At 40.6% G+C, this 12,298-nt stretch overlaps 1 protein-coding gene across 1 annotated transcript in view; it reads left to right on the plus strand.

Moving 5' to 3' along the window:
* The first annotated feature begins 5,820 nt into the window (after positions 1 to 5,820).
* The window catches only part of LOC138963226 (transcriptional regulator ERG homolog), a 31,019-nt gene continuing 24,541 nt past the window's right edge, over positions 5,821 to 12,298 (plus strand). The window contains exon 1 of the mRNA XM_070335287.1: positions 5,821 to 6,771. Coding sequence (XP_070191388.1) covers positions 6,696 to 6,771 — 76 coding nt within the window. The 5' untranslated portion in view covers positions 5,821 to 6,695. The remainder of the gene's footprint in view (positions 6,772 to 12,298) is intronic.

Genomic DNA, 12,298 nt, shown 5'->3' on the forward strand with positions numbered 1-12,298 from the left:
TCGTGCAGTCAGTCGAACGCAGAAGAAGAAGAAGAAGCTGAACCATAAGACGTACTGAATTTGTATCAACCAAAATCACGAACGTCATATAACGCGTACAAAAGGAAACAATTGATGAAAGTGGTACGAACGGACACCTGTTTTTGTCAAAACTGTTTGATGCAAATTCATTTCATCTTATGGTTCACATAGGTCCAATATCACTCGTAGGCGTACTCTGTGCTATATGACGACCATTGGAACACACATAACTTGAAGTGGGGGCCTGTTTCTGCCTGATCTAACCAATGTGTACGAACGGAAACGCTTTTTCGTACGAACGGAAACATGCACTTTTGTACGAACGGAATCATGGTGTATGAACGCAATCGGCATGTTTTCAAAAGACAAGTGATTGTACAAAAGCCATGGGTTTCTATAAACTTCTGTTCAAGCGAAATGTCGTAACAGGCAATGGTTTTGGTGATCATGTGCAAATCAGGGGTCAGATTTGATAACAGAGCGAGAAAAACAAGAACATGTTTTAAAAAATCTGGCAATTCTGCCACGTTTGGCCCGCGTGTGTTATCATGAGGATTATTTGCGCCTTGGTACTTATCGTACACATAGCCCAACCAATTAGCTACCTTATTCTTGCAATATCACAAAAGTGCGCTGCCCAAACTACTTACTGCTACGTTTTTTCTCCAAGCAAGTGCCGAAAATGAGGCTGTATGAACGGAAACATCCTGCGTACGAACGGAAACATCCGGTGTATGAACGGAATTAGTTGACACACCGCATCTTCAAAAGACTCCGGCATTGCTTCCGCGTCACAGTCAGTGTGTGTGTGTGTGTGTGTGTGTGTGTGTGTGTGTGTGTGTGTGTGTGTGTGTGTGTGTGTGTGTGTGTGTGTGTGTGTGTTTGTGTTTGTACAAGTGTGTGTGTGTGTGTGTGTGTTTACGGTGATATCTTTGTTGTCATGAACTTTGAAAAGAATGACCATATGCACGCTTTGCATGACAAAAGAGGTGAACAGTATCCAACAACCGAGTGAGGTATCACGCAGGCGCAGACCCGGCGGTTTTTATTACTGAGCATCTTACAACACCGGCTAAACACACACGCTCGCCATCTCTTAAAAGATGGGAGTTTGAGACTCTTACACAAACCAAACATACAACGCCTCCCCTATTATTGCCACCCAGACTTCGCCGCCAATTGTGAATAAAGGTGTGAATACACTATCACAATTAAGAGGCGACAGCGCGAGAAACTTCGAGACAATAACGAGAATTGAACGAGAATTGAATAAAGGCACGCGCCACTGTGATTCAGGGTTACGCCTCTTACGCCTTCTCGTGTATTAGGCGGTATGTATCAAAGCGTGTTACAAGGTGGTAATAACGTCTTCGTGGGCATGAAATTACACCTCAAAAGTGTGATCAGAACTTCATTTACGGTACAGCGGTGAGCTAGGAGGAGATATCTAAGGCGAAGTCCAACATTTCAGGCGTGGGGTTTGCAACACTAAAGTGATAACAGCTTCGCTTATTGAATCCAAACGCCCTGCTAATTTTGTACTGGTTTCTGGTTATCATTTGAAGTAATGGTAAATTAACTGCTGTGAGTCCTCATCCAAACAACGAGAGAGAGTGTGTGTGTGTGTGTGTGTGTGTGTGTGTGTGTGTGTGTGTGTGTGTGTGTGTGTGTGTGTGTGTGTGCGTGCGTGTACGTGCGTGGCGCGCGCGTACGTGCGTGCGTGCGTGCGTGTGTGTGTGTGTGTGTGTGTGAAATTGTATGTTGTTAATCTTATACTGTCTTAATGTTGTTGCTTTTGCATATTTATTTCGCTTGTTGATCTTTTCTCCTTATTTTCCCCTTCTACAGATCCCTGTATCGTCCGCCAAATAAAATAACATATTGCTTTTAAGAGCACGTCTATAAGCCTTGCTTGTTGTACTCCATTTCCTAATTGATTGTATGCGGCTTTGTTATCTAAAAACATTTTCTGAATAAAATTGTTTAAACCAAACAACGAGAGAATCTTTGCTTGCAACCTTCACTCCCCTTTCACCCGCCAAGAAAAAAACAAGAATGCTAAAGCGGGATTAACCATTCAGTTAGAAACACCGACGGTATAGCTTCTTGTTCAACTCCATATTCAAACCCACAGACATAGAAAGAGTATTCTTTTATGTCTCTGGTTCAAACCCTGCTGAGTGCATGCGCAAAGAAGAAGGCAGACAAATGCTGGGAACTCTTTCTACGGCTCGACGGCCATCTTTATCAAAACGCTCATTTTGTGAACTAACAAAAGGAAATTCAAAAGTGGTGTAATTTTGAATGACAGTTTCATTATTGAAATGATAGGTATATGCCGGGCTGAAATACAATCCCATAGTCCGGACAGACCCAAGGACTATTCTTGGTGACAATTTCGAAGAAATAGCTTCAAAACTGCGCTCGCCACAGTGCCGCCTCGACTTTAAAACAAAACAAAACAAGAATGACGTCATCAAATGAAGCCGCCCCCCCCCCCCCCCCGAGCAAAATAGAGAAGGAAAACGGCACAAGAAAGTGCTCTGAAAAACTTATATATATGTCAGCTGAAATAAAAATCAGTTCTGTAGTTTTTGAGATATGGTTTTCACACACCAACACACACACACACACACACACACACACACACACACACACACACACACACACACACACACACACACACACACACACACACACCTGCCTAGAGAGACAAAGGTACCCGTCGCCCTAGAACAATTATTCAGTCAAATATTGACGGTTTAATTTTAAAAGGAAGGAAAAGAAAAACGAACGAAAGAACTGCGGGAAAAAAAGAACGACAGAAAAAAAGAAGAAAGAAAGAAAGAAAAAAAGAAAGAAAGAAAAAAAGAAAGAAAAAAAAAAGAAAGAAAGAAAGAAAGAAAAAAGAAAACAAAAGCGCTAAGACAGGCTCGCATGCAGAAAATAAAGATAACAAAATTCTTGTCTTTATTGTTGTACACCTTGATTTGGTTTAAACAAGTTTATTCAATAAATTCCATTGGTACCATTACCGCATACATACCTTGATTTGCTCAATGTCATTTTCTTTTGAGCTCCAGTAAATGAGCAAATTACCTAAATTCTCAATAAGACGAATTAGTTTCATTACAAGTACTGTGCAGAAATAGCGAGTCACGGTATCACTGATGGAAAATCCCCCGAAAGCGGCGTATGGCTGCCTGAACGGCGGGGTTAAAAACGGTCATAGACATAAAAACCCACTCGAGCGAAAACATGAGTGAACGTGGGAGTTTCAGCCCATGAACGAAGAAGAAGAAGAAGAACTAATGGAAAACTGCTGGAAAAGTTATAAAAATTATGATCGTGCATTTTTCGTGACTGTTGAGAACCTCCGAATTAAGCACAATGAAACGTAATGATATAATAATAATAATAATAATAATAATAATAAATGAGCATTTATATAGCGCAACATCATAACTTTACAATTATGCTCTTTGCGCTTGACACATTTAAAATTAAAACACAGTTATATGAAGCGACTCTCAACTAGAATACACAGTTGATATGACACTGGTACTTCATAATGAAATTAATTGTTCTGTTCTGTTTGGACACTATGACTTTATTATTCGTGGACAACATGGGATGGAATGAGAACTATTCATCCCGACCACGAAAAAAAAAAAGTTCTGAAGTGTTCTCCTCAACGCCATTCTGCTACAATGCGAAAGTTCCGTCTACAGACTAAGGAGAAAGTCAACACCGTTAAAGGTACTGAACTTGTCAAATCCAGGTGCACGGAGCCCCTGGGGCTTTTAGTCATACCTCGATCAGGCAGCTATCCGTTAGAAGAACTACCAAGTTTCATTGACTTGCACCCAAAGAGTCAAGAACTGCGATTTTTTTACGAATTAATTTCGTACTCGGACCCGGCTGGTCTTGGCCTATTTTTAGATCTAAATTTAGATCAGGTAGATCACCACATTATGCACAAAAAGACACGTCACTAGCAAAGTATGTCAGACGTCATCATGAGTTTGTGTAAAACAAAATGGAGGCCGGAATCACTCAGTTGAATCGAACTCCGACCAAACACCAACGTAATAACTAGGTTAATTTATGCACTCGCGTGAACAAGAAACTGTCGAGCTTCACAGATATCGTCGTTGGGTAGTTTTGGGTTTGTTTTACTACCATAGGAGGATTTTTGAGCTGTAAATGCACTCAGCTGCAACAAAAACGCAAAACGAAGGCTGTGAGCTGCACTGGGCCTTTAAGATTGTTCTGCTCACAAACACACGGACAGGTTTACAGTTCTTAGTTTTAATACTTACCACCAGGGTTCATCCTGCATTACATGCATACCCCTATTTATAATAGTACACTGGTGAGGGCGAAATAAATCACTTCTGTCTTTAATATGTACAAATACAGGATCTTTGCATGCTGTTACAAAATCTGTTACAAATGTCAGAAAAGTAAATTCTAATACAAAAACGAAAAAAAATAGAAAAAAGAAACAGACCGTTGACATACAGATACTACATAGTTATTAGCTTCTATCTTCAACCAACTGGACAACTAGCTGGGGTGAAACATGTTTTCTGCTCCCAAATGAAAATTTCAGTTCCCTTCTCACAGTATTTATAGGTGTCTTTAAGATTTCTCTAGTTTAGTAAATACTTGCAGATGTAGGTCAGAGAACGAGAAAATAGCATACTCTGTCGCAACAACTGAATAAGCTAAGAGTTGTGAATACGTCACCCAGCCAATGCAGCTAACTAAAGTAAACACAACGGGATGTCTTAAAAAAAGATTGCCTTGCTCTTCATGATTTATTTCTTTACCACATAGATGCCTCGAAGACGTGCAAATTCATGACTTTTACCAGCACACCTGCAAATGAAAGAAATGTGCACAAACATGCAGGTTCTTCTGAGGGCTACGCAACTTGTAACATAGTGCGGAATAGTAAAAAAAACCAAGTGGTCCTGATTCACAAAAATTATAAGCGATATTGATGAAAACAAAACGCATTTAAGATTGGGACTCTGAAATAAGACACACAAAATGCAATGCTAATGAAGTGAAATGATCAAAGAATCTCACACATTTAGTCAAATAAAGCTACTCCTTCTTTTGCAAAGACACAAACACACAAGGAACGCAACGCAACATAGGCAAAATGATCAAAGACTCGTATTATATATATGTCAAAGGAAGCCACTCTGCTTGAGCTACTCTATACATCTTCCTTCGCATACGTCTTAAATGCCAGTCCTCCCTTTTTCAACGTCTTGCGACCGAACGCGGCAGCCACGCTTGACAAGCCTCTGCCTGCACGTGTGTGTGAGAAAGCGTCACCCATCTTTTCAGCTAGCGACAACCCCCCCGAACGACAGCGGACAGGAGGGAAGAGCTGTCCCTCACTCCGTGACAGACAACAAACCCGAGCAGCGTTGACAGAGAGGAGGGGGCGGGTCATAGCGCTTCGGGGGACACACCCCCGCGTGCCTGGCGCGCGCGCCACTCTTATTCCTTTCCCCCTCTTCCTCGCTCTCTCACGCGCTTTGTCAACACGCGGCGCACGTGGAGCATCAGAGAAGCTCTCAGTCGCCATAGCAACTTCGCCCTGCCGCCCGCCGCCATCACAATAGCGCCGAGGAAACGGGGCGCCAGCCAATGAGGGAGCGATAGGCGATAATTGGCAGCGTGATTGGCCGCGGCGATTGGTTTTTGATTAAACATGACTTTGGTATAAATGGCGACCGGCGTAAATCAATGGGCAGTTTCCTCCTCCCATGGCAAGGCAAGGCGGAACTGATTTAAAATCGGTGCTTGAAAAGTTTCCTCTCTCCTGTCGCCCCGGCACTGTAGAGCTCTCTCTTGGCTTGTCACCGGTAGCACGAGGAGGGAACGAAAGTTCCGCTAGGAAATTGCGCCTCGCTTTCCACGGAAGCCCCCGGCCCCCGGGCCCCGCAGATAATTAGATACATAAGAACAATCAACAAGCCCCCGAGCTTCCACAACAAGCCCGAGGTTCTAGCGCCACTCCAGCACTACAGTTGTGTCTTGCAGTTCCTGGGAGGACGTCTGTAAGCGCTCGGCTTCCTGCGAACGTACACGGAAGGAGGAGGAGGAAGGGGTCCGCCCCCCTTGGCATAATAAAAAAAGAAAACAACTCGAGAGAGGAGGAAAAGAGACGGAAGGAAGGAAGAGCTACGGAAGCACAAGTCTGCGAGAATAGAGAGACGGAGGGAGACACTTGCAGAGACAGAAAGACACAACGGAAGGGCGTCTTGTTCACGATGAGACGGTGACGAGTGGACGTTGAATGCAAAAGGTCACATGGACCAGACTTCAGAGACACGAAGAAAAATTTATTCCAGTTGTGATGCTTGGAGAAAACACAAAAAAAGTCAAGTGGATGTTTTGAGTACCTGAAACTCAAGTGGATCTTTGAGGATCTGACAACAGACTCCAGGGGTGAACATATTTTGTAGAGGTTCCAGGGATTTGGCTTTGTTGTTGCAGTCATCAAACCCAATCATCGGGAAACGACCTTACAGTGTATACTGTTGTCACTGGCAGCAGCTAATTTGTTCTGTATATTGACGCCGGCAGCAGAAAGACACCTGGGTGTGTCCATCCAGAAAAAAACTGACGAAAAATCAGCACACATCTTCATGATGCAGGCCATCACCCAACAGGAATATTACAGGGCCTGCACTTTTACCAGCCTGCCTGGTATGATGTTTCCAGGTACGTGTTACAGTAATGGAAAAAAAAAACTGTTGTCTTTTTGCTTCAGTGTTAACTTCTTTGCTTAAATGTACTCGAGATGTGTGTTTTATTATAAGTCAACCTTGTTTTTCCATTCTTCATCGTTAACTTTTTATTTTTTCGCGGATGCTTCTCACAGTTTTCATATATATATATATATTTGTTTCCAATGACAGTTAGTCATTTTGCGTCACTGCGTTTCTGTATATAATGTTTCCGGGCAAAGTTATCATTTATGCTGGAACCTTTGTCAGTGTTTTCTCTGTGGTGTTTTTAAGCAACGCGTATAAATAACTGAAATGCTTTGTTTTCCACACGTCAACGCGTTAATTAATTTCATGGAGGGATCTTTTATTTATCTTAGGGAAATTTATCAAATATCGGAACTTGAGATTTCTCAGCTGTTAACTGTTTCTCTTGATGCTTCCGAGTCATCGGTTTTTCTTGCTTAATCATGAACCCGGCCCCATGAACCATTTACAGGTGCACTGCTTTTCAAGTTATGTCATAGGTTGGAAAACGTAATGCGTATAATTCGAAGCATTTGTTCATTATCTTTACCCCTGTTTACCTTAAAGAAGACTAATAAAAACTTCCTAATACCCTGCGCCTGTTTTATTTTCCAAGATTCGGAAGTTATTCAAATTGGACAGTTTTCGACCGCGACGAGCTGTTAACACTGTTTCTGATTTCGTGGAACGCTGCGCATATGTGCACCGATTTTAAACGGAAATAGTTTAGTTTTTCTCCATAATTTATATAAATGTAGCACGAGAAAGGTTAAGTGTTCTAAACGGAAAATTGTATTTCCCAGTACCGTGTAACATACTTCGGGATGAAGCGATCTCTTCGTCGTTCTACACATGTACAAACATTTAACACATTTCACCCATTGAATTTCAAAGTTTTCTCAAATAGATGCTAAGTACAAAGTAATGAAGTATTAAATTTCGAAACTGTTTGTGTGCCCAGGAGTGTAAGTAAGCGTAGAGGCCGATCACGATTCACATGCACCAATAACACGATGTTTATTACATAAGCATATTTTGATAGTAACAGTTTCCTAAATATACTGCAGTGAGATTAGTCACATGAGCTATCTAACATGTTTTCTTTTCAAATGAAAATAATAGCCAAAATCAAAACCGACGAAATTATTTTCCTTTTTCTGGTCAGCAAAACGTGTCCAATTAATGTATCTTTTCCTGTCCATTTGGCATTGGCGGGTACTTGCAAAACGATTACCAAAGTGCGGCCAATACAGAATTGAAGTTGATATTCTATTCTTGTTTTAATTCGCTATTTATTTTATTATCAATTTCATTATTTACCTTTTCAAATGTTCATTTCATTAATTCTTTATTTAATTTAATTATTTATGTTATTGAAAAATGTTTGTGCTAGTCACGTAGCTAGTAAGCTAGTTAGTTAGTTAATTAGTAAGTTAGTTAATTTGTTAGTATTCAACAAGGACATTTCAACATTTAACATAATGTTTGACACTGTTGATGTGTTTTAATTTGTATTCGTAACTTTTTCTGTCTCTTATTCCAAGAATACAATAATTAACTTTTAGGTTTTCATGAAGAACACCTGCATATCACCCTCTAAGCTTACGCCCACACACACACACACACACACACACACACACACACACACACACACACACACACACACACACACACAGACAGACAGACACACAGACAGACACACACACATACACACACACACACATACACACACACACACAAACTCACACACACACACACACACACAAAGCATACACGCATATACACACAAACACACACACACACACAAAGCATACACGCATATACACACAAACAAACAGAAACAGACAGATAGACAGACAAACAAACAGACACATACACGCGCCCCCCCCCACCACACACAGATGCACACAGAGTACTTCACACCGGTAGACACACTGCAACTTCAGTAATAAAGCTAATCGAAAACCAAGTGATTTCAAGCAAACAAAATTCGGTTTCAATAATGTGAATATTGAGATTTAAGCGCAGCTGAATCAATAGGCGAATTTTTTCCACCGTACACTCGTTCATTGAACGTTCAGGCCGCTTTGGGCAAACCAGAATAAATGCTCTACAAGCCGGACAACAACTTTAACTTCTGCATATCTCCAACCCATCCCTCTTCTTTTATTCATCTTCTCCCCCCCCCCTCCTTCCTTTTACTGTCTTTCTTTATAATCATTATGCAACGTTTATTACGTTATTAATAGATTTGGTTTATTGAGACAAATTGTTCAGCCGTTACCGCCTTATGTTGTACTGTCATGCAGGAACACCACTATAAGCTTCTAGCTTGTTGCTGTTTCTGTGAACTTTGTTTTCATGTCATGATTGTAACCTTTGTTAAAATAAATTTATGTTTAAACCAATAGGCGAATTGGCATTTTTCAGAATGTTGTATACTTACCAATACGCAAACCGGCCATATTTAAACATGTAGTTCAGATGTTAAATTGACGTTGCTCAATAACCTATGACATAATTGCAACATTCGTTTTCTTTTCTTTTCTTTGCATTTCAGTGTATTTTTTAAAAGTTTTTTTTAATAGCTTAAAACTAAGATGTCTAGAGGCCTTATACTAAACGTTCTTAGCAATATAAGCCTTGGGACAGTGCGTATTTTTTTGGTATCTCAATTAAGAAACATAGGCTTACACCCCATAAGCGGTTTGATAATCCCCTTTCCATGTTAAAAGATTATCTGGACCTTGCTCTGTATCGTGCATGGTCTTCAGTCGTTCTTCTTATAGCACAAAGTTGCTTTGAAACACTTGGTTTAACAATGTCAAGTTTCCTGCCGAGCAAGGTACTGCTTGTATTATTCTGGTCTGGAAGCCGAATAAAATAAGATTCGAAGCGATTTGTTTTCAAAGGACGCTAACATGCATTGCAAAGCAAATATATCGATGGAAATCCAACAAAAGGCGATATTCTTTGTCTTTCCTCTAGAACTGTTTTTGTTTCAATGTGACTAGAAATGTCTGAATATCAAGATGCATTCTAGATTGAATAAATGTTGGCAGAGAAATACTCCTTTAAAACACACGCGCTGCAAGGCAAAATGAACGGATTGAAATTCCATTTAAAGACAAACTTTTCGTCACCCGTCTAGTACTTCCTCTATACAATTTAATGGAAACTTGTTCAAAAACAACAACAGGAATCGACAAAGCCCGAATGGAATATATATTGAAGCGATTTTGAGACAATTTCTTGGCAGGGAAAAGCCCCTTTAAACCACATGCACAACGAGCAAAATCTATCGATGAAAATCTAACAAAAGACGACATTTTTTGTCATCCCTCCAGTACTTCCTCTTTACCATGCAATCGGAAATTTCTCAACGATAACAAAATACAGTCGACGTTTCCTCACGTGTGTGTTATCGGAAATTGTCAAGGCTTATTCATCCTTTTCAAGTTTACCTCGGAGACTCTCCCACCACAAATTCTTTCCGTGTTTTTCTGGGAGCTTTTCATATCATCCCTTTTTAACGGCATTATTCCAAAAACAAGAGCGTTTTAGCGGAAAAGTCAAGAGCCCTCTGACTGGTTCCGAATAGCGGTTTCCATGGAAACGCTATCTCTCCAGTTTGTCAAGTGCAGTCGTGTGCCTTCGTTCAATTCATTCGGATTTTTATTTTTATTTTTATTTGTGCGTTTTTTATTTTTTTGATCATATCTTTGATTGACAACTCTTTACAGCGTTAACGGTGCGCCTATTTTTGAGACTGTGTCCGTTTTCTGATGATTTGATTCGGAATGTTTGACAGCATGATGTTAGCATTTGTGTGCTAAATTTGTTGGCCTATGAGTCTGTGGATGAATTCAGTTGATTTATAGCAATTTTCTGAAGTCACTTTTGTCTGGGAGAACTTTGCGAGTGTCTCCAAAGAGTTGCTTTTTGGCCGTTCTGAAATTAAAGCTTGTGTGTGTGGGGAGGGGGTGGGGGAGGAAGATGTCACACGGAAGAAAAGTAAAGAAAAACAAGTCGCGTAAGGCGAAATTACTACATTTAGCCAAGCTGTGGAACTCACAGAATGAAACTGAACGCACTGCATTTTTTTTTACAATGACCGCAGTCCGCCGCTTGTGCATAACGGAGTGAAACTGACGAGCCTGTTCTGCGCGGTAGTGGTTTCGCTGTGCTGCATAGCACGCTTTTCTGTACCTGTCTTCGTTTTAACTTTCTGAGCGTGTTTTTAATCCAAACATATCATATCTATATGTTTTTGGAATCAGGAACCGACAAGGAATAAGATGAAATTGTTTTAAAATCGATTTCGGAAATTTAATTTTGATCATAATTTTTATATTTTTAATTTTGAGAGCTTGTTTTTAATCCAAATATAACACATTTATATGTTTTTGGAATCAGGAAATCTGGAACGCCGAAGAAGAAGAAGAAGGAATCAGGAAATGATGTAGAATAAGATGAACGTAAATTTGGATCGTTTTATATAAACAAAAAATTATTACAATTTTCAGATTTTTAATGACCAAAGTCATCAATTAATTTTTAAGCCACCAAGCTGAAATGCAATACCGAAGTCCGACCTTTGTCGAAGATTGCTTTAAAAAAATTTCAATCAATTTGATTGAAAAATGAGGGTGTGACAGTGCTGCCTCAACTTTTACAAAAAGCCGGATATGACGTCATCAAAGACATTTATCAAAAAAAAAAAAGTCCGGGGATATCATTCCCAGGAACTCTCATGTCAAATTTTATAAAGATCGGTCCAGTAGTTTGGTCTTAATCGCTCTACACACACACACGCATAGACACACACACACACACACACACACACCACGACCCTCGTCTCGATTCCCCCTCTATGTTAAAACGAAAAAAAAACCCATACAACTAAACTAAGCTATAAGCTTAAAGACTCTAGACGTTTACAATAATTTGATTAATTGTTTTTATGCTTTGTGGTTCCTTCTAATTAACGTAACTGTGATTTGTTTGTTTGTTTGTTTGTTTGCTTAACGCCCAGCCGACCACGAAGGGCCATATCAGGGCGGTGCTGCTTTGACATAATCATAACGTGCGCCACACACAAGACAGAAGTCGCAGCACAGGCTTCATGTCTCACCCAGTCACATTATTCTGACACCGGACCAACCAGTCCTAGCACTAACCCTATAATGCCAGACGCCAGGCGGAGCAGCCACTAGATTGCCAATTTTAAAGTCTTAGGTTCGAACCCACGACCTCCCAATCACGGGGCGGACGCCTTACCACTAGGCCAACCGTGCCGGTCAACGTAACTGTGATATACGTGTCCTAATACAAATCCAGTGATTGCAAGAAGACAGTTTCTGACGAAACTTTGGAAGCAAAAAATACTGAAAAGTATGACAGATAGATAACCTAACGGGCGTTGTGGCGGGGTGGTAAGACGTCGGTCTCTTAATCGGAAGGTCGAGGGTTTGAATCCCGGCCGCGTCCGCCTG

This window comes from Littorina saxatilis, linkage group LG1 (assembly GCF_037325665.1).
Source record: "Littorina saxatilis isolate snail1 linkage group LG1, US_GU_Lsax_2.0, whole genome shotgun sequence".
Classification (NCBI taxonomy): Eukaryota; Metazoa; Mollusca; class Gastropoda; order Littorinimorpha; family Littorinidae; genus Littorina; species Littorina saxatilis.